The sequence below is a fragment of the Takifugu rubripes genome, chromosome 13 (assembly GCF_901000725.2).
Source record: "Takifugu rubripes chromosome 13, fTakRub1.2, whole genome shotgun sequence".
Taxonomy (NCBI): Eukaryota; Metazoa; Chordata; class Actinopteri; order Tetraodontiformes; family Tetraodontidae; genus Takifugu; species Takifugu rubripes.
Window position 1 is genome coordinate 5,926,606 of NC_042297.1, and position 20,189 is coordinate 5,946,794.

A 20,189-nucleotide genomic window follows, 5' to 3' on the forward strand; every position below is an offset into this window, starting at 1 on the left:
ACGCACACACGCACACACACACACACACACACACACACACACACACACACACACACACACACACACACACACACACACACACCCCTTGTGATGAGAAAGTGTGTGGCTATTATGACTGATGTTGCAGCAGGTCTGGTAAAAGCTGTGACTTTTCCTCATCTTTTTAATGCTGTTTCTTTACAACCTGACATGTTACTAATATGAGGAAATTAAATGAAATTGTTTTCTTTTACCACCTGGACTGGAGGTATCTGCTTTCCGTTTCCACAGAAACACATTCCAAGTGTCAGGGAGTAGAGGTATGCTGCTGTTTTCTAGATTTACTGCATTTTAAGGTTCTTCCTAACTTATTTCCAAATAGCCAGAACTATTGGTCTCTATTTTTAAAATTTTCCTTCTCAAATTCTCTAAACTTGATCTTGTTAAGATACAGGACACAGATGCCACCAGAGTCGTTACTGGGGCCTAAGTGTAGAAACTACTTGAGGTGCTCGATTCGTAACACATAAATATCATATTTGCCGCTGTTTATGCTTTCACCCACTGTGATGTTAGTCAAATATGTTTTTTTCCATTTTAATCAAGCAAAAGAAATTAGAATAACACAATAGTTTTATAGTGAGGATGGTTGATTAAAAAGGCACGCAGTGTTATGTAGATTCCCAAAAACCTCATTCTTTAACTGTAATCAAAGTGTTTTCACCCATCTGTGACTGTGATTTACACAGAATCAGGGCAGGTCTGACCCAATTTATAACCTAAATTTGCACGTCCTTGTGTTAAAAACAGTGAAAGATATGCTATATACTGCTATAAAGAGCACCTGATTGAAAAGGTCATTTTAAAATTCCATGGAAATATAGAGACATCTTGGGCAGTAGACCATGTTTTATGGCCTGTGAAGAAGACCTGAAGAAGGAGAAAATAATCCCCCCACTGAGGAATACAGTATGGGCCCCTGCGTTGAGCTCTGGGATTTCCCTGTTATGCTGACCTTTGCCTGTACCTTTGGACCTGTATCCCCACATCCCTAACCTGACTGCTTGTTAACCTTGTCGTTCATGCATGTGACCCATCAGCACTTCAGAAGAACTCTCAACAACATCATCTGTGCAGGGTTAAACCATTACAGAGAGAGAGGATGTAAATTAGTAAGGGGGGAGGAGTGTCATGATGGGTGCTAACACAGGAATGTCACAAAACAGACACTGAGCATTCCAACAGCAGGGAGTTCAGACAACTGATAATTTATTTAATGTAGATTCTGCAGCTCAACTTAGACACAAATTTAACAATCATAACCATGCTCATAAATACTGCCTTTGCTCAATGGTTCAATAGCATAAAATCAAAAAATTACAGATTTATTAATCAGAAGATTTTGTTATCAGAACTGGTCAGAATCCAGCCAGTCCATCTGAGGGAAGACAAACCCAAGCTCAGATGCAGGAATATTCAGCTAAAGGAAACTGGAATAACTGAGACACTCACAGGCCCGGTTCTTTTCTTATTATTGACGGGTACACAAACCGAGAAGAGAGACTCCTTTCTCCACTTGAGGGCTGAGGAAACAAGACTGAATCCTACTGATGCAAAATACTCAGAAAGATACCAACAAGGAGTGCTGTTTAAAGAGAAGTTATATTCAGGGTTCATGACTGATATCATGGTTTTGTTACTGTAGTCAAAACATATTTTATAAGAAACAGTTTCATAAACATGAACTACCCCATCTACAGCACTTACATCCATCCACCCATCCTGGTCTCAGCAACAACAGATCAAGCATGATTCAAAATGAACTTCTATTGCAGATGAGAGATAGGGTTGAGTTTAAAGTACTTCTTTAAAGTACTATTTCTGTTCTTCTGAATCTTCTTGCTGTTATTCACTGGTGTATTTTCATGCCCATCACACAAATGATTCCATTATCTTTACTCTGGACTGCATGACCCGATTGTTCTACCCCGAGTCTTTATCCCATATGTTTAAGATAACTTCACAGTCTGTAAACACAAGCAGGATGCTCACAGATCAAACATGTGTGAAGTTTATGGTAACTAATGATGTTTCATTTCATGTAAGGGTATTCAGGGTTCCAATTCCTCCTTGTCCTGTGAAACCATTCATGTTTGCATTTTTTTGTGGTAGTATGAAAGAAGATTTCTCCTGTCCACACAGTGGAGACCTTTGGTGCATGTGTCTGCTGATGAACGTCAACAAAGTAATTCCTTGGATATTGTGGGAAGAACAATTCCAGTGGCATGAAAAGGGCTTGACTTATTTTCTTAATGTCAACAATTAAAACAGTGGATAAGAAGTGAGACCAGAATGAAAACAGAGTGGTTGGCTGGTTTCCTGCACAGTCACCTGCTACCTCATAAACACATGTAAGGTACGGTAAGTGGATTTGGCTTTTAATGTTTTTTGAAATCCCTCTCTCTCTCTCTGTCTCAAACATACACGCACACACACACACACACATATATTAACACAGATACAAATTCAAAAGAATGGGGTCCCTGTAGAGGTGTCTCACTAGAGATGGGCTGACATATGGCCAGCAGACCACCGCATCGGGTGGAGCAGTGTGTGTGTGTGTGTGTGTGTGTGTGTGTGTGTGAGAGAGAGAGAGAGAGTGTGTGTCCATGTTTGAAAGACAGAGAGAGGGAAAGAGGGTGGGGCTGCTGAATGGTTAAAATGAGGGTGCAAATGAATAGAATGGTGGTTAGAGACAGCTGAAACCCAATATTCATTTTCACTGCTTTTGTCAATGTGTGTGTGTGTGTGTGTTGAGTGTGTGCGCAGTAAATATAACTTTAAATTACTCCATAACCACGACATTGTTTTTCTTTAACTTGTTACAGAACTAATCATCAGCATAATTACTTTTGCCACACCACCAAAGAAATTAAGAGAAAGCAACAAAAACACCCAAATGAAAACTCAATTCTCATAGTTTCTGTGATGACAACGGTGAGCAAAAAAAGACACAAAACAACAAGTGATTTCTTTATGCATAAAAGTAAGTCTTGTTCTGAATGCAGATAATATAAGGAGCTGAATCTTCACGGATCGAGTTGTCAAGTGTTTTGTGTGCTGCGGTGAATGTTCTGGCTGGTTGAGCAGGTTTGAAGAAAACATCTCTTTGAGATAGTCATTAAAAATCTTTGGGATGAGGAGACCACAGAAAATAGTGGATCACAAGAACAAGAGACTTTGGAGGGTCAAACTCATTTCATTAACATGTGAGAATTCCTCCACTTTGCCAGTTAATTCCTAAACATAAATACACACACACACACACATTGCCAGGCGGTGCTTGACGGACTGTTTGACTGAATGGCCTATTGCCATGGTAACAGCAGCACTCCATCAGTCCATTCAAGGAACAGATGGCCGATGTGCAACAGGAGGCATATGTTTCAATGAACACACACACACACACACACACACACACACACACACACACAAAAGGACAGTCACACAAACACACCTATGACATTCTTTCCCCTCTCTCGCTCTCCCTCTGACACACACATATGCAGGGACGCGCCCCCGCTCAGAGGGAGGGTATTGAACAACCAGCAACATATGTTCCACTAGTCAGAGAGCATTCATTCAAAAACAGCAGAGAGAGAAGATGAGAAGGGGGTGGTGTGCAGGGGAGAAAGATGAACATAGTGAGGGAGTAATGGGTGGAGGTAGCGATAAAGGTTGTAGCAACACGAAGGAGGGACAAGAACCGGGAACAAACCCACTGAGCTCATGTGCGGCTGTGAGATGGGGAGAAAGACCACATCTCCTCCATCACACCTCCAAAGTGATGGCCCCAAGGTTTGAACGTTTGCAGGTAAATCAACGTGTGGAATTAAGCTTCTGATGATAAGAGGAAACTAGTATTTCCAAAAACACTCTTGTTCACTGAAGGAAACACAGAACATTCAATTAGTGATGCCATGCTGGTGTATCACATACAGTAGGTATGGATTATTCTAGAAATATATACTTTTGTTTAGTCCTTTAGTGCCAGTCTTCTCAAACCCACACCGACATACACACAGAGACACACACACTGGGTATCCGGGTCTTGCTCCCTCTGCTAAAGAAAGGAGAATATATTTTTAAACACTGTTAATACAAGGGGAGGGTTATATTTGGTCATGATGGCTCAGTGTATTTTGAAATGTCTTTGAATTCAAATAGAGCAACAAAGGAACATAACTCTCACCGTTTTTAATTTGTATACATATAAATACACACAAACAAACTAGCATGTCCTGGCATGTCCTCCCTGTTTAATGGCAGTTTGGATAGACAAAGATGCAGGATTGCATAATTACAACTGGTGATACAAATTCCAAAACTCAGTCAGGATCCCGTAGATCAAACTTGGTATAAACAAGTGAAAGTAGCAGGTAGGAGGTTTTTCAATAACACTTTAATCTGAAAATACTTGTTAACTTACAGGAACATGTGTTATTCATCCTTGTAATAACAGCAATTAGCCTCTAATGTAACTGCTTTGATGGCAGTTTTCACTGAGTAATGTAATTACATCATGCTTCACTTATATCACATCAACAGCATCAGATTTTCATCAAAAAGGAAAATAACTTTCTTTCAGCTACTATTGTGCTGAGAGACGAAACACTAGGGCCACCATAGGTGTTGTAAAACAGATATACTTCAGGTGAAAACTAAGGCCACCGGAAAAGTTTAAATGAAACCTTTATGGTTTGGTTAGTTACAGGTGATGAGGTGGTAACCTCAGAAGAGGGGCCACAGAGAGACAGTGAGGAGTGGAGATGGGTGCAGTCTGACAGTAATTATCCACAATGATTTGCCATCATTGTCTATTACCGGTAAGTCTGACTTCTTGACATATACAATGTTGGAGACTTCCAGTGGTACTTGGTTTGTGAGTCTTTTTCCATTAAAGTGGAATGGATTTTTTGGTGTATGTTGTCCTTCCAGGCCCATCTTTCAGTTGAAGATGATAGTAGCATAAAGTATAAAATTCTGAATTCTGGTTGTTAACAAAGCATTTGAACTGTATTTGAGTAAATCTAAGAGGGAAGAGGCAGGTTTTTACCATTATTACAGAGAGGACCCAAGTTGTGTAGTTGTGCTGTCACCCCCAATTCTCTCTTCCACATGGCCTCCAACAACAAGCCAAATCTGTTTCTAACGGCAAAGTATTACATGTTTTTGCTTAAATTGGACAATAACCTGTAAACACGTGAATTCTCAGACTGTGTACATATACGTTGTATTGTATCAAAGAAGGAAACAACACTGGGACTAATTTTTTCCCATGTTATTTCATTTTAAATGTGTCTTAATTAACAGAGAAACCTAGACATCATGGTAAGGAGAGCAGCAATAGAAAACTTAATTCCATATATGGAAATCAGCAATTTTTCTTTCTTTTTTCACTTTTGCAACACTTAAAATATGAAATAATATTTTTGGTAATATCCATAACAAGAAAACTTTCTGATATTTATAAAAAGCATGGACAAGACATCACAGCTAACAATTCTATGGAGGTGTTTCAGTCTCTGGTTTCAACGTCCCAGCAGGACCGCTTCTTCAAGCCTTTCAAAGGATTATGCCAGTAGGTACACACATCATGTAGGATCTCTGCATTTTAAAAAGATAAGAGGTAAAGGAGGGCTTAAGGATGATCCACTTCTCATGTTCTGGTACACTGAGAAAGGGAAGTCTCAATGAGATCAATCACATTCTTTCAAATGTCTTTTTAACTTCTTCAGGTTAAAAGGCAAATTAAATGCTAATCTCTCCACTCTGCCTTTTTTTGATCCTTGGTTTTCAACTGACTGCATCCCTTAGATAAACATTCTTGATGGGTAATTTACTAATCTGTTTGTCTCGAGAAATTTGATTCCTTCAACATTTTCATCGTGTCTTCCCAAAACTCTTAAATCTTTAAATCCTCCCTTTCAATCCCATCAGGAAGTTATGTTCCTTCAGCAGGAGGCTGTGACCATCTGAGAAGGGGAAATCATGGCAAAGTTAGACCAGAATAAAAGCAAGGAAAAGGTTTTACTTTCACGCTTTTGTTACCTCGGTGCCAGCCTGTGCTGCCCTCTGTTTGTGATGTGATGTTTGTGATGTGATCGAACCCTGGGGGAGTTTGGATGATGGTGATGATAGTGGACTCACTAAGTCTGACAGATGCTGCCAGTTCCAACTGCATCATCCGACACTGAATAGAACTGAATGCCTGCATACAATCATTATTTATCTTAGCGTTTTAATCAGAATCCTCAACAAATAACCAACAACTCACATTCACATTGCACTCCCTGTAGTCTGTGCACTAATTTAACTGATGAAATGGAATGACTGACAGAAAATAGATGTGGCTAAGCCTAAAAATCTGTTCACATGTTCAGAAAGGCTTGTGAAATACTTTTCACTTTCAGTTGATTCACTACACTCCTAACACCACCATCATTGTAGATTTGCAGATATATGTTCTGTATTTTAAAAACAAATGGCCTTCAAATAAATATGAAACAATTATGATGAAAAACTGTCACTTCTGTGAGAGGCAGAATATGTCAAATGTAATGTAAAATCATTATTGCTGTTTTAGAGATTAGATGGCAAAAAATACCAACACCTGAAAAATGCTGCATATATTTACAATTAGTGCCAAATTAACAAGAGCTGTTAAAGCAGCTACTTATATTAGACTCACTGTTGGAGACTAATTGCATGGACAGGCGGGTAGACGAGATATTTCCTGGGAAGATAAACATCAGGCTTCATTCCAAACATAAACCAAACCAGCCCCTCATAGCCACATAGCACCAAAATACTCTCACGCAAATACACAAATACACATGCAAACACAGTTCTGTAGTAACGATTGGCGTCTGCTTCTCTCTGAAATGAAAAACAGGGGTAGAAGGAGTCTATACTCTTCCATCTATAAAACCAGAAACATCCCCAGGAGAACCACAAGGACTGACAGTTGGGCACAAAGCAGACAGTTTGGCGCAACTCTGTGACTTTGCACCACCATCCCTAGTCCAAGAGACCATTGGGTCCAAGCAAAACTGCTTAAGTTTGTAGTTCGGGTATCTGCAGAGCTATCTTCAGACACACTACCAACAAGATACCACACACCTTCATGCATTCAAGTGTTTAAGGGGGTGTTTTCAAGGTGCAAAGAAGTCCGAGGATGATAAAAACTCTGACTGATCGGAAAGAAAAAAAAGAGGTTTAAGAGGAAAACAATTAACAGTCAGAAGGGGATAGCTGTGGGTAAGGGGAGTAAAACCAGGGTAGAGACAGAACAGAGAGCCTGTAATCAGCTAGTCTTGTTGTGTGTCTTAAAATAGTGCCCCCGCCCCTTGCCCCTATCTATAAACAGAAACCTACTATTACTGGTGCACTGACAAAGCAAGTCTCAGATTCAAGCACGCACATATGCACGTGAAGGCCGCAAAACACATGGAGTCGATTACAGAACAGCCCTCTGGGTAATGTGGTTCTGTCATGGGCACCAGAGAACTACACCACAAATGAACTGTCAGATTAAAATTCTACTGCCTTCTGAGAGCTCTCATCACTTTAGATCACCTTCCTCATGCTGACATTCTCTTGCCCTCACAAGATCACTTGTTGAAAAGTTTACACTATATAGGCAAACAGGAAATATAAAAACTGAAATGGATGTAAAATATGCAATGATATGTAATATGATACGTGTGTAAAAAAGAAAAAAACAACTGAGGCGGTTTATGCATCAACACCAGTGTGGTTTTCTGTACCACTGGGCCACCAGGGAGCCCTAGAAATACCATAATATTTCATAATTAAGGTCAAAATATTTTTCTCTCCCTGGTCTTTGTGTAACCAGGACAGTCTCGAGATCAAGCCGTGTTATAAAAGAGTCCTGGGCAAAATAGTAACATCATTATGTTCAGTGAGATGAGAAAAAAAACCCTGATGGACAGTGGACATCCAAACTGGGCCTGTCCATTCACTTTGCAAAAATTAACTCAATCAAAGACTTGTTTTGAGTAGTAACAGTTACCAACCGGTGAGTCTTTCTTTGAAACTGGTGCCTGGTGTGGTTTTATGACCTTGCTCTCTTTTATTGGGTCTGGACTCCAGGATTCTTCCTTTCTTCCTACAGGTTTCCATTAGTTTTCCTCTCAGACAGAGAAACAAAGACAAAAATGACTGGAAAAGATGGAATGGGTAAAAAAAAAAAAAAAGTAAGTCTGAATACACACAGCTTCGTATAAAATTTCCTTTTTCCTTTGTTTATACTCACATCACTCTCCAACAATACAACTTTTTCCACACCACTTTGTGCTTGCAGGTACTTTAAGTGGAAAAGGCGTCCGTCGAAGCTGTGCCAAGGCATTAGAGCAGCATTGGGCAGTGGGCCACCGCTGGCACAGTTGGCTCCCAGCAGGTGGCCCAGGCCCCGGACATAGAGAGATCCCAGCTGCACCGCACGACTGGAGAGGAAAGGCAGCTGGAGAACAGAAAATCATTTCACATTTGGTTGACTCTTCACCTCTGACAACACTGGACTGCAGCAATGAATTGCAGGTCAAAGTCAACTTCACAACATGACAAGTGATCTTTGGCCGTCTCTGAAATCACACACTCCTTCACTATTCCCTAACCTCATTACTCATTGCCATGTCTAGCATCTCATGCACTGCCGTTAAGGAGCATCTGCCGTAAATTATTTTTCACAATGAATTACGGATCACAATAAGAGCACTAAATTGGGTACAGCAATCCTGGTGCGGACACAACAACCTGCAGCTGAATGCTCAGAAGACAGTGGAGATGATTGTGGACTTCAGGAAAGTCACAGCCCCTTTGCCCCCCCTTGCCCTCATGGACTCCCCCATCACCATCGCGGACTCCTTCCGCTTCCTGGGCACCACCATCACCCGGGACCTTAAGTGGGAGCAAACCATCAGCTCCCTCATCAAGAAGGCCCAGCAAAGGATGTTCTTCCTACGGCAGCTGAGGAAGCTCAAACTGCCTCCCAGGATGTTGGCGCAGTTTTATACGGCCATCATCGAATCCATCCTCACCTCCTCCATCACCGTGTGGTTTGCTGGTGCCACTGTCAGGGACAGACTGAGGCTGCAGCGCGTCGTGCGCGCTGCCGAGAAGGTGATCGGCTGCAGGCTTCCATCCATCCAGGACCTGTATATCTCCAGGACCCGGAGGTGTGCAGGTCGGATCACGGCCGACCCTTCCCACCCTGGTCACGGACTGTTTTCCCCCCTCCCCTCAGGCAGGAGACTACGGTCCATTCGGACCAAAACCTCCCGTTACACAAACAGCTTCTTCCCCTCTGCCATCAGGCTGCTGAACACCAAGTGACTTATCACTTAAGCACCATGTACAGCAGCCAGTCGGACTCACAAACAATACATCACATTACTTCTGCATTGACCTGCACTATTTCTATTTCTTACCACCTACCACTTACTATTTATGTATATACTGTATATATGTCTTATTTTTATTTTATTTATCTTATTCTAGTGTGGTCTTCTTTATGTTGAATGTCGCAGCGTCTCACCAAGACAAATTCCTAGTTTGTGTAATACTGTGTATTACATGAACAATGGCAATAAATCTGCTTCTGATTCTTCTGATTCTGATTCTTATTTAACATTTAGACACCCCTATAAAATGGCGTACATCCCAGTTAGTGCACTATATAGGGAGTGGGGGTCATTTTAGACAATGTTTCTGTTTGGTAAATTTAACAAAGTGATTTTAATAAAAGTGGGTATGCTTATCACAGGATTATTCAGGCCTGCTAAATAATTAGTGTGCCAGGCTGCTGTTTGCTTCATTAGAACAAATTAAAGCACAAAAGAATAAAGTCTTATCCATGTCTCATTCATGTCAGCAGCAAAGAGAAAGAAGCACAAAGGAAAATATAATAAAGAAAGAAGCTAACGACAACAACAGCAGGTAAATGTTGTTTGTCCGTTCAGTTCTCAGCTGTCCTCACACAGAACTGATAACAGTGATTACACACACACTCACACACACCTGAGGCTCTGCCTGCCATCTGCTTGAAACACAGCAGTCAAACAGCTTCAACCTTTGAAAACAATGAACCACTGGGACGATACAAACACTGACAAGGCAGAGAAATACACACATAAAGAGACAAGGAGGGAGATAAGGAACAATATGAAGAAAGAGAAAGTGATCAACTGTATAAAGCAGCAGAACATGAGAACGCACAGAATGACAAAGATGGGATGGAGTGTGCTGGTGTAAATTTCTCCATGTGTCAAGCATCAAGACAGGCAGGCAGCTGTTGGAGGCTCTCTGTAATATGGACACACATATACTGAAACAAAATTACCCTCTTTCCCTTGTTCTCCTATACACATACACACACACATGCACGCACACACACACAATCTATTTATCACCCAGAAGTCAACAAACTCTCAGAATGTCAGCAATGTAAAGCACATGTTTTTTGTCATTTAAATTAAATTTTATTTGATCTTTTATGACACATTTTTAACATGACAGTTACATAGAAGGGAGTTTTAGCTACACACATACAAAGATGCAACATCAAACAATCAAACACAGAAGGCAAACAGTTTAGCCTTCATTTTAGTGAATGTATTCATCGGTTTGATTTGTGTGTGGTTTATCTTTACAAGAGTTATTCTCCCAGTTGTAAACACACCCAGCTTTAATTACTGCATACAGAGACAGGGCAGTGATAAGAATACAAATTAGTGAGCTATGTTAAGTAAACATCTAAATTAAATAAGGGCAAAGCTATAACCAACCAGCAAGAATTTGTCTTATTGTTCTTACTTTTGGAATGGAACATTTAGACAACATTTCTCCAAAAGAAATGAAAATAATGTCATTGGATTACACAAATAGCAGTTATAGCTACGTCAGCAGTGGCCTTGCTATTAAAACACAGCATCAAATTTCTGTTTTTACCTGTTGAAAGATGGAAATGGTTATTTGTTTAAGGCTGTAAACATTTTCCCTGATTTGCTGGTACACCCAGGAATCAGACTGGAATTTTTTTCTTCCGGTTGGGGCCTTAACTTTCTAAAATTCTAAACTTCTTGTTGGTTATGTTTGCCCTGAGTGCTGTAAACTTCTGGGGTTTTTTCCTGCAGCAGAAATTTCAACAGGTTGCCACTGGATTCATACAATAGAGTTGATATATTTTTTTACATAAATAAATAAAATAAAATAAACACAGATAATTTGCTGATTTATTCTACACTTTTACTGACTGACCTTTATCTGCTGGAGCTTCTGGGCTGATTTCAGTCTCAGGCACACAGCTTGACTTAGGTAAGCATCCAAGTCCTCTTGAGACAATGATTTTATCTGAAAACATAAACACACACAAACACACTCACAAAGAGGAAAATATACAGTTACCCAACTCAATCACATCCCAGTATTTCTTCGGTGCAGGTCAGTTTGTTTTGTCTGCTCTCTGTCCAACTATTCAGCAACAATGCTGAATGCAGTGACCAGGCTACCCATTTGTGTGTACAAAACAAACAGAGCTATTTAAATACAAGGGTGACACGGTGCTGTGAGTGCTGCAGCCTTCAGACAACAGCCACTGTTGTCTGACAGCCTGTCTGCTCATCTTTGATTGTCCACTTCACTAATGGGACATCAGACAAGCATGGCTGTCTGTCTGCTGCCCCTTGTTCATTTCAATGAAGAGGCCGCAGACAGACAGCAGAGCTTGTTTGCCTAAAACCTAAAGTCTGGAAAGCTGTCTGTTCTTCTGCTTCTCTGTCTGGAGAGATGGTCCACAGTCCCATCAATTTTGTTTTTAAGGAAAGCGTAACTCTGTAACTAACTTGGCATATGATTATCATAATCATTTATCAGGTTGTTAAAATATGTCCAGACAATGTTCCAGGGATCGCCATCTCTCAAAAAAATGATGCTTCAACAACCCCTAAAATAAAATTTGTTTTTGAGACTACAGGGATGGAAAGGAAGTGTAAATTAAAGAATTCCAAGGGAATTTCAACCTTGATAATGGTATCGGATATAGCAGGTTAATAATAATGTGGTTCATTTACTTTAAAGTTTGTTGTGATTTTTGTAATTACTAAAAAAGTATCAAATAATTTGTCTCCAGATGTCAGTGGTCTATGAGTTTCAAAAGAAGCGAACTTGACCCCTTCACTCCTCATCGTGGGCGCCACCAAAGGTCATACGAGCTGCAAACTCTAGTTGCGTTACTCATCACCGACGAAAGCATCGGAGTTCCAGTTAAATTAAGGAAGAAGGCGACAAATTCATAAATGAGTTAGAAAAATGTAAACATCAGCATTCTTTCTCTAATATGAGGGTGTAAACATTTTTACAGGCAGCACAAGTGCTGGCAGATTTATAGTCAAAATAAAAAACATTCAAAAGATATTCAAATCACTCTAATGATAATCAAGTAGCTGTTGACATAGAGGCTGAGTTACAATGAAACCACTGTGTGGCTAACTACTCCGAGTGATAGTGTTTACTATTGAGCCATTCACAATGCAAAACACACCATCAACAAATGATGTTTTGCCTCTAAATGCTATTTAGGTTAACTTTCCAAATCCAAATGTTACTAAATGTTATTTGATTGCCCCTTTATTTTTAGGTTACACAAATCTTTTGCTTTGCTACCCATATAGTGCTACACTGAAAAGAATGTCCACATCTGATTAGATTTCGTTGCTTGAATGTTTTATTTCACAACATTATGTATTTACTGAAGGGTAAGCCAACACCTTAACACATTCTCCCCTTGCTATTTTCCTGTGTACTTCGAATACTCAAAACAACCAAAGAAACAAAGTACATTATTAAAATTTACCTGGAGGACAATGTAAGTTAGCAGACAGAGAGCAGCCAGCAGAGAATCTTCAATGTTTCCATACAGCTCAGAATACTCAGGACAATCAAAAATCGAAAGAAAAGTGGTCAGCCGAGGAGCAGCAACTTCAGGCCTGGTAGCAAACCACAATAGGTCTAGGCTTGGTTTCTCACCTTCTGTGGAAGGGAGAAAGTAATGGAAATTTATATGACTTTAAATTGTACTTTAAAATCAGCCAGACCATTTTAATTAAAGTTATATGAGAGACAAACAATACAGAAAATAGTTAAGAAAGCAGCAGGTATGGTACATGGTAAGGTGCGTGGGATAGGATGGACCATGTCAGGTTCTAGCAGCGAATTTCCAGGGTAGGCAAACCATTCCCGGACAGCTGGGAGGTCAGAACAGATGTCTACAACAAAAAGAGACAAAGAATATGTATAACTTATCTGACAATGAATCCTACCTTGTATAATGAATGTCTAGGCACAGTTGTACCTTTGTCCGAAGCCACATTTTACTAAATTGTTAATAACTGAGCACAACCTATAACTAAAAGAGTCTGTTTTCTTTATAGAGTATTCTGGGATAAATTCCTTCCATTACACTGTAGTTGGTGATCAAAAGGCAAATATCTTGGTCCAGTGAAGCTGCAACTTTTGTAAGATGGCTTACAAGATGGCTTAGTGTAGGTTAACTTAAATATGTAGCGGACACAAATTGCTAACATTTTCCCTTTTTTGAACAACATACAAAATGTATGTAATAATAATGCTCCAAATATCAGTGAAAATTTCTGAAAATAAACTTTTGGAAAACCTACAAGAACAATCAGGTCTTGCTAACATTTTAAAAATGAGATCAGTGTGCCTGCTGTGTGAAAAAAAACTGTTTATATATATGTTTATGTGTACGAGTGACCCATTCAATAAATTTGATGTCCTACCATCTTCTCTGTTCAACAAAAGAAGCCCATAGATGAGTTGTCTGCAGAGTTTATAAAGGACAGCCAGAGGTAACAATTCAGGGTCATTTTCATCCTCCAGAGTGTTGTTATATTCAATCACTCCCTCCCAAATCACCCCGTAAACCATGAAACCCTCCGCTACCACATGCTTTTCTCTACAGGCCTGTGGACAAGCAGAATATATAATTCAAACTTGATTTTAATTTAACATCACACACTCTTAAATGAGGCAGAGAGAGTACCTTTAATACTTCTGCACTAATGTGTTTTTCAAAGTCAGGGTCAGATGACGGTGTAAGGATGTCACACCGCTGTGCAGGCAGTAAGTATAAGTCAAGTACTCGCTGTAGTATCTCTCTCTGAGACCCTGACAGATTCAGACACTGTGGGATCAATCCAGACTCGCCCCTCTTTCCCTCCCAAACAGAGCTCACAAGATGTGAAACTGCCAATACCATTTGATCTCGTGGAGCAACAGTTTGTGCTGAAGGACTGTTTAGCCTGGGAAATAATAGATCTTTTAGTATTCCATTAAATTGTATTCTTTATCACATTGCTAAATAGTAGTTCACAAGGAGAGCATGCACATGTAGTAAGTCAAATATAAAATGATTAAAAAACTACTGATTATATGCAAACAATTAACCACCTGTATGTTGCCAAAGCATCATTCCTGATATGATACATCTTCTCCTCTGAAACCACATCATTACCAAGGAGACAGGCCAGCAGGGGCAGTTTGTAACTACCAATGCTAGGCTTTGGCAGAGCCTATGGCGATTGTAGAGGACTGTGGTAAGGCTGTCTATCCTCAGCTTCTCCACAGAAAAGTAGGGGGCACTTTCAAAAACAAAACCATAATCAAAATTAAATGACTTAAAGGACATTTTCTATGGTTTATCGATAACACAATTTTCTGCCATCTAATAATAGTTCATTCTGGCAATAGTCAACACTTCTAATGCATTCCATCAAAATGTAACTAAATAATGTAATATTTCATTTGCTAAAACTAACCTGTCATATATGAGGAAATCTGAATCCTGACCCAGAATGCCCATGCTGCCATGCTGACAAGCATAACTGGCAATTTCATAATCAGCCTCCTGCAATGTGCAAAATACTTCCTGACCCAGTGTTCTGTATATGAGAAGGCAAAAATACCGCCAAAATCAGCTGAAACTGAAAGTAAGGTTTTCACATTATTAAAAATTTGCTATCACAATCTTCAGTTAGGAGTGGTCAAGAGTGAGATTTTCATGAAATAAAGGCTGACCTGAGAGCAAAACATGTAAATGTTGCCAGACCAAAGGGAAGACAAAAGAGGTCCCTAACAGGCTGCTTCTTGTGTTTCGTAACAAAATGAAATATTTTAGAAACCTCTGCATTCACTTTGCGCCTCCTCTTCACCTGTGGACAGATAGGGATAATGTACACAGGAGGTGAAAATAGGTGTAAACTCACACAGAGTTGATTATCTTGCAATTATATATGAAATAATAAGGAGAATAAGAATCATAGAATAAAAACAAGTTCTTCTCACCCACTCTGGCCTCTTTTGCTCCTTCACCACCCCATCAAAGAAGAACACAAGTCTGATGCCAGCTGTGGTGAAGGTCTCCACCCAGCTCTTCAGCACATCCATGTATTCTTTCCATTGTCCCCCACACAACCAGTCTTTGCTGGTGTACCAGTGTCGAAGGCAGGCCATACCATCCACAACAATCGTAGACTCTAGAGTTGAATGAAATAAAAAGTAGACTACAAAATAGACTAATCTCCAATGACAACAACTCTCAGTAACACTTAATATGATGGAAAATTGTACATAAATGTTATTACATTATAAAAATGAATTAGGATTCACACCATTCCTACAATTTTGACATTAAAATAAACTCAACTGGTATTGTGAGAGGATGTTGTGTAATCTTGGTTTTCAATATATATTGATTGGTCACTTCTCTCAAGTTCACGACCTCGCAGGCTTCTGGACAGCAGCGCTCCATAAAGGCCTGAAGCCCTCTTACTCCCATTTCTGCAGCAAAGAAATTGATATGCGGTTCGGAATTAAATTAATTTAAGAAAATCAAATCGAGCTTAAAATCAAATCGTGCCAACTAAACAGATAAAAGTTTAAAAAAAAACTTGTTTATAATATGGCGTATTTGAAGTCATAAATGAGGTCAAATTATTGATTCTGATGCTGTGGATTTGCCTACATCTACACATTTTAAAAGGTTGGTTTATAAATTTGCTCCAAATGCCAATAGCTTACTTTCAATCGCGGTATGAATTAGCAGTAGCCAGACACACAGCAGCGTTTTGTTTACTTCCTGTCTTCCGCGTGGAACGTCATCACGTTGCGAAAAGGAGCACACATGCGCGGCGCTCGAACAGCAGCAAAAGTAATATCGAGCTGCCTATGAATTACCCCCCCCCCCCCCCCCCCCCCCCCCCACACACACACACACACCAACAAGGTGGGAACTCCAATATTTGATTAAATACACTTGCACGCATTCATTCATAATTAAGATGACACAGTCCTGAAAGTTTTAATGACGCAGATTCAACGAAATCTATTTTGTTTATGTGGGCTCCCCCCTCCCATTATGGCTCTGCAGGCTGCTATCAGAGGCCACCTAATTGCTCTCCAGGCTCTCTTGGAGAATGGCCGTTCATTTCTAAAGTCATGAGCTATTACATCTACCTTCTTAGGACAAAGGCCCCCTGTCTCTCTTAGTTTATTGTCTGAATAGTGCAGATATAAAGGAAGGAGCATATGCTGTATGTCAGTCCAGCTGTCAGTATCTGTCATTCTACAACCAGATGCTCTGAAAACAGGGTGAACAATATATACCCTCTAGTCAACTGATCTTTGATGCAAGGAACAATTGTGTTGTGTAGAGCACTCTCCTTTGATTTCATTGGATAGTTGTGACCACAGATATCGATCTTAAATACCCAATAAATACCAAAAAAATGATTTTTTTTTTTGGATTTTTTTTAAATGCCATGTTCATGGTTCTCTTGGGTGGCAACCACAGCAGGGGAAAAGACTGCTGACATGTGAAAATAAAGGTCCCTATGAGCTCTATCTAATTACATTTTCTTAAAAGACATGCTCAGGATTCAGATCATTGGACTAATTAAAACTACAATAAAGAATCAGAGCACAAGGATGTTGCCACAGCTGAACAGCACAGGCACAGTGTGTTGATCAGGAATAGGGGATAAAAATGGGGGCAAGAAGTTGTTAACATTAGAAGATAACATGTCCTTATGGTTGTATGTTAATGCAGAAGAGGGATAAACACAAATGCTGCTTCAGCAAAGCATATATATAATGTGTTTGAAGTAAGTTTGATTATAAGGACCAAGCTAATTTTTTTTCAGTTCAAAGTAGAAGATTTGTCTTATTGCGAGAAATAGCTTTATAGTTACAGCATCCCTTTTTGACAAATTTTGTATTGGTTCTTTGACCATTCATGAATCCTTTTAATTCTTCCTCTTTTTACACTAGTTCTTCCTTCTAGTTTTTGATCTCCTCCCCTTTTATTTCCTTCCCACTTTTGTCTTCCCCCTTCTGACCAAAGCTTGACTCACGAGAAATAGAGGCAGATGTTCCAGGAGCAAACAACTGCCCTCAACCCTACCCCCAACACCTCCCATTTGTACTGGATCAACAGTTAACCCCCAGAAAGAATTGACCATACAGGCACGCACACAAAGAACACCGCTGCACAAATCTGTACTGGCTCAACAGTTGTCCCCTACTGAATGAACAATACACACACAGACACAGACACACGCACAGTGCTGTCCAAATCCCTTCTGTGTCCCTGATAGTAGCCACCATGGGGTCAGGTCTTGTGTCAGCATCCAGGGCCCAGGGTCTCTCTGGGCAGCTGGCCTGGCTAATCCTGATGCTGGAGGCCACAGGTTCTCAAACTAAAGACCCCTGGGGGGACAGGGCAGGGATCTCAGGGAGCAAGGAGTGTGCAATTTGTCCAAAGTGAAGGGGACTTTTTTTCTGTTATAAATCTAATATACTTAAAACCTTAAATTTTAAGATAAGGCAAATTTCTATGACAATTTAGTGTCTACAGTATAAATAAATTATATTCAAAAGCAGACCCTGTACAGAAAAAGTAAAGGTTTTTATCATCAAGTGCTCCTAAAAAACAAAACAAAATAAAACATTTCAAAATACAAAACCCCCAAAGTTTATCAAAATAATTCATTAATCAGGACTATATGTCTGTCTCGTGTCATTATATATTCATATAAAGTCATTGTGTAGAGTAAACACAAAGTTAAGAGTGAAACAAAATATGCAGAAATAATATCTGCCTTCTATGCGCACACACACACACACACATACACACACATATATATATATATATATACCGGTGTGATCCATCCATTCTGGCACGCACACACATACACACACAGATATATAGAACATATGGTCACCTCATACTCATTGGATGCCTTTACTGTGATTTGGGCCAGAATCCAACAAGCAACTATAGCAGCTTTTCAACTATAGTAGCTTCACCTACAAAAGCATTTGTCCTGCAATCAAAGGATGAGGGGAGAGCAAAAGGAGGAGGAGGGAGAGGAAGATGAGACTGAGGTAGAACAATAGATCTATTGAGTGGTAACAAAGAAGATAGCGATATAAAATGATAAATTAAGAGTTGTACAGAAGGCTAGAGATGAGAGGGGCCATTTGGTAGTTGGTTGGTGTTGTGGCGTTTGGTGAGCAGATGGCCGAGACTCGAGAAGGGGCGTGTCCTGTCCTCGCGACCCTTCACAAATCACACTGATTCTCCCCCGAGGGCCTCGCGATTCGCCGTTCAATAAGAATCAATGGGAATTACTTCACGAGAGAAAGAGATGAATGGGCGGCGGGGCGCGAGATCTCTTCCTTTGTTGTCCCTCTGCGTGTCACAGAGCTCCTGCTCTCTTGCTCTCTCTCACACACGCACACACAGACACACACACACACGCACACAGAGCTCTTAATCTCTCTCATAAACAGAAGTGCGTGGGGACCACACGCGCACATGTACACGCGCAGACAACAGAAGAGCACTTCAGTTAAACAATCGACCTCAAGTTAAACAATTTTAAAACCTCACACGAGCGCGCGCGCACACATACGTGCAGTGACCAAGAGGGAGGAGCCTCATGTCTCAGATGCTTCCTTAATTAGAGAATCCCCTAGCATAAGTTATGTTTGGGTTCCTCTTAGTGAAGGAAGGAGAGGCGTCACTTTCGATCTCACCATGCTGCCTTTCAGTCACGCTTTGCTAGCGTAATCGGAAAATGCGTGCCACGTCATGGTGATGAATGACTGATGGTATATTGGCCTATTACAGAGAGGGAGAGAAAGAGCCCAGGGACCTCTGAAAGTCGGGATGAGTGTAAATAAAGGGCTTTCAAGAGAAGGATTTTACGCCGTGCCACATAGGAGCATTGTATGCCATTGAGAAAGGGGCTGAAATCAACAGGTTAAATGAAATGAGCAACTCGGTGCAGCGTCCACTGGCTAAACACACATACGGGCATCTGGAAAGACTTTGGCAGGCAAGGATAATAGTGTTAAAGTTGAAGGTTAAAGGCCCCTCAATCACCCTGAAAGGGTGTAAAGAACACTCCATGGACACGCCATCGCATTAAACATAGGGTTTTCATTTATCTGTATGGTGACCCAAAGGAATTACAGGCGGGGGTCATCAAACTTGTGCAAGGATGTACACGTTGAACACACACGAGTTTGTGTTGACACGTTCTCCGTGGAGATTGATGGTGGGGTCACTTTTCGAAGTTTTGGAATTCTCGGGGAAAAGTGGAGAACAAAAACAATGTACTTGCTTAAGCTGTTTCAACCTTGGATTGTTAATTAGGACAGGCTTCACATGTTCCAACAATGTCAGTATTAAGTAACCCCGAGCAGCCGTTTCACAGCTTTTCATTTTCATTTTGCAAACACAGCCCACATCGATAACATCATAACTTCAACTGGCATGAAAGAGTCAGGAGCGCCATCACAAAGGGGCGCAGGACAATGCCTCGGGTTTGGGTTGAATAAAACAACTCATTGCGCACCAGCATCGTTAAGTTACCTAGCAGCGACAAATAACCTCATAATGACATCCTGCCAACAAGTGCAATTTTCCCCCCGCATTTTTATGCGGATATACACACATATGCAAATTAGACAGTGGGTCAACTGGGTGCGCAGTGAGCTCAGTGTTCCCGTACTATTTCGGAGAATCGGGCGGTCTCACAATAACG

The 20,189-nt window shown here is 40.5% G+C and overlaps 1 protein-coding gene and 2 long non-coding RNA genes across 3 annotated transcripts; 1 reads left to right on the forward strand and 2 right to left on the reverse strand.

The window, feature by feature from the left end:
* The first annotated feature begins 1,232 nt into the window (after nucleotides 1–1,232).
* Nucleotides 1,233–5,994, forward strand: LOC115252105 (uncharacterized). The gene is made up of 2 exons (XR_003890554.1): nucleotides 1,233–3,853; nucleotides 4,748–5,994. It is a non-coding gene; the product is annotated as an uncharacterized lncRNA (long non-coding RNA).
* On the reverse strand, nucleotides 5,877–8,836 carry LOC115252104 (uncharacterized). Its single transcript, XR_003890553.1, has 4 exons — nucleotides 8,318–8,836; nucleotides 8,079–8,192; nucleotides 6,091–6,250; nucleotides 5,877–6,014 (listed from the first exon to the last, which is right to left on the reverse strand). It is a non-coding gene; the product is annotated as an uncharacterized lncRNA (long non-coding RNA).
* Nucleotides 8,837–12,768: 3,932 nt separating this feature from the next.
* fam120b (family with sequence similarity 120 member B) lies at nucleotides 12,769–16,239 on the reverse strand. Its single transcript, XM_029846055.1, is given in 9 exon segments — nucleotides 12,769–13,325; nucleotides 13,860–13,900; nucleotides 14,530–14,623; nucleotides 14,626–14,720; nucleotides 14,898–15,020; nucleotides 15,157–15,290; nucleotides 15,424–15,614; nucleotides 15,785–15,918; nucleotides 16,214–16,239. Coding segments are annotated over 9 exon segments (1,005 nt in total). The 3' UTR covers nucleotides 12,769–13,158.
* Between the last annotated feature and the right edge of the window lie 3,950 nt (nucleotides 16,240–20,189).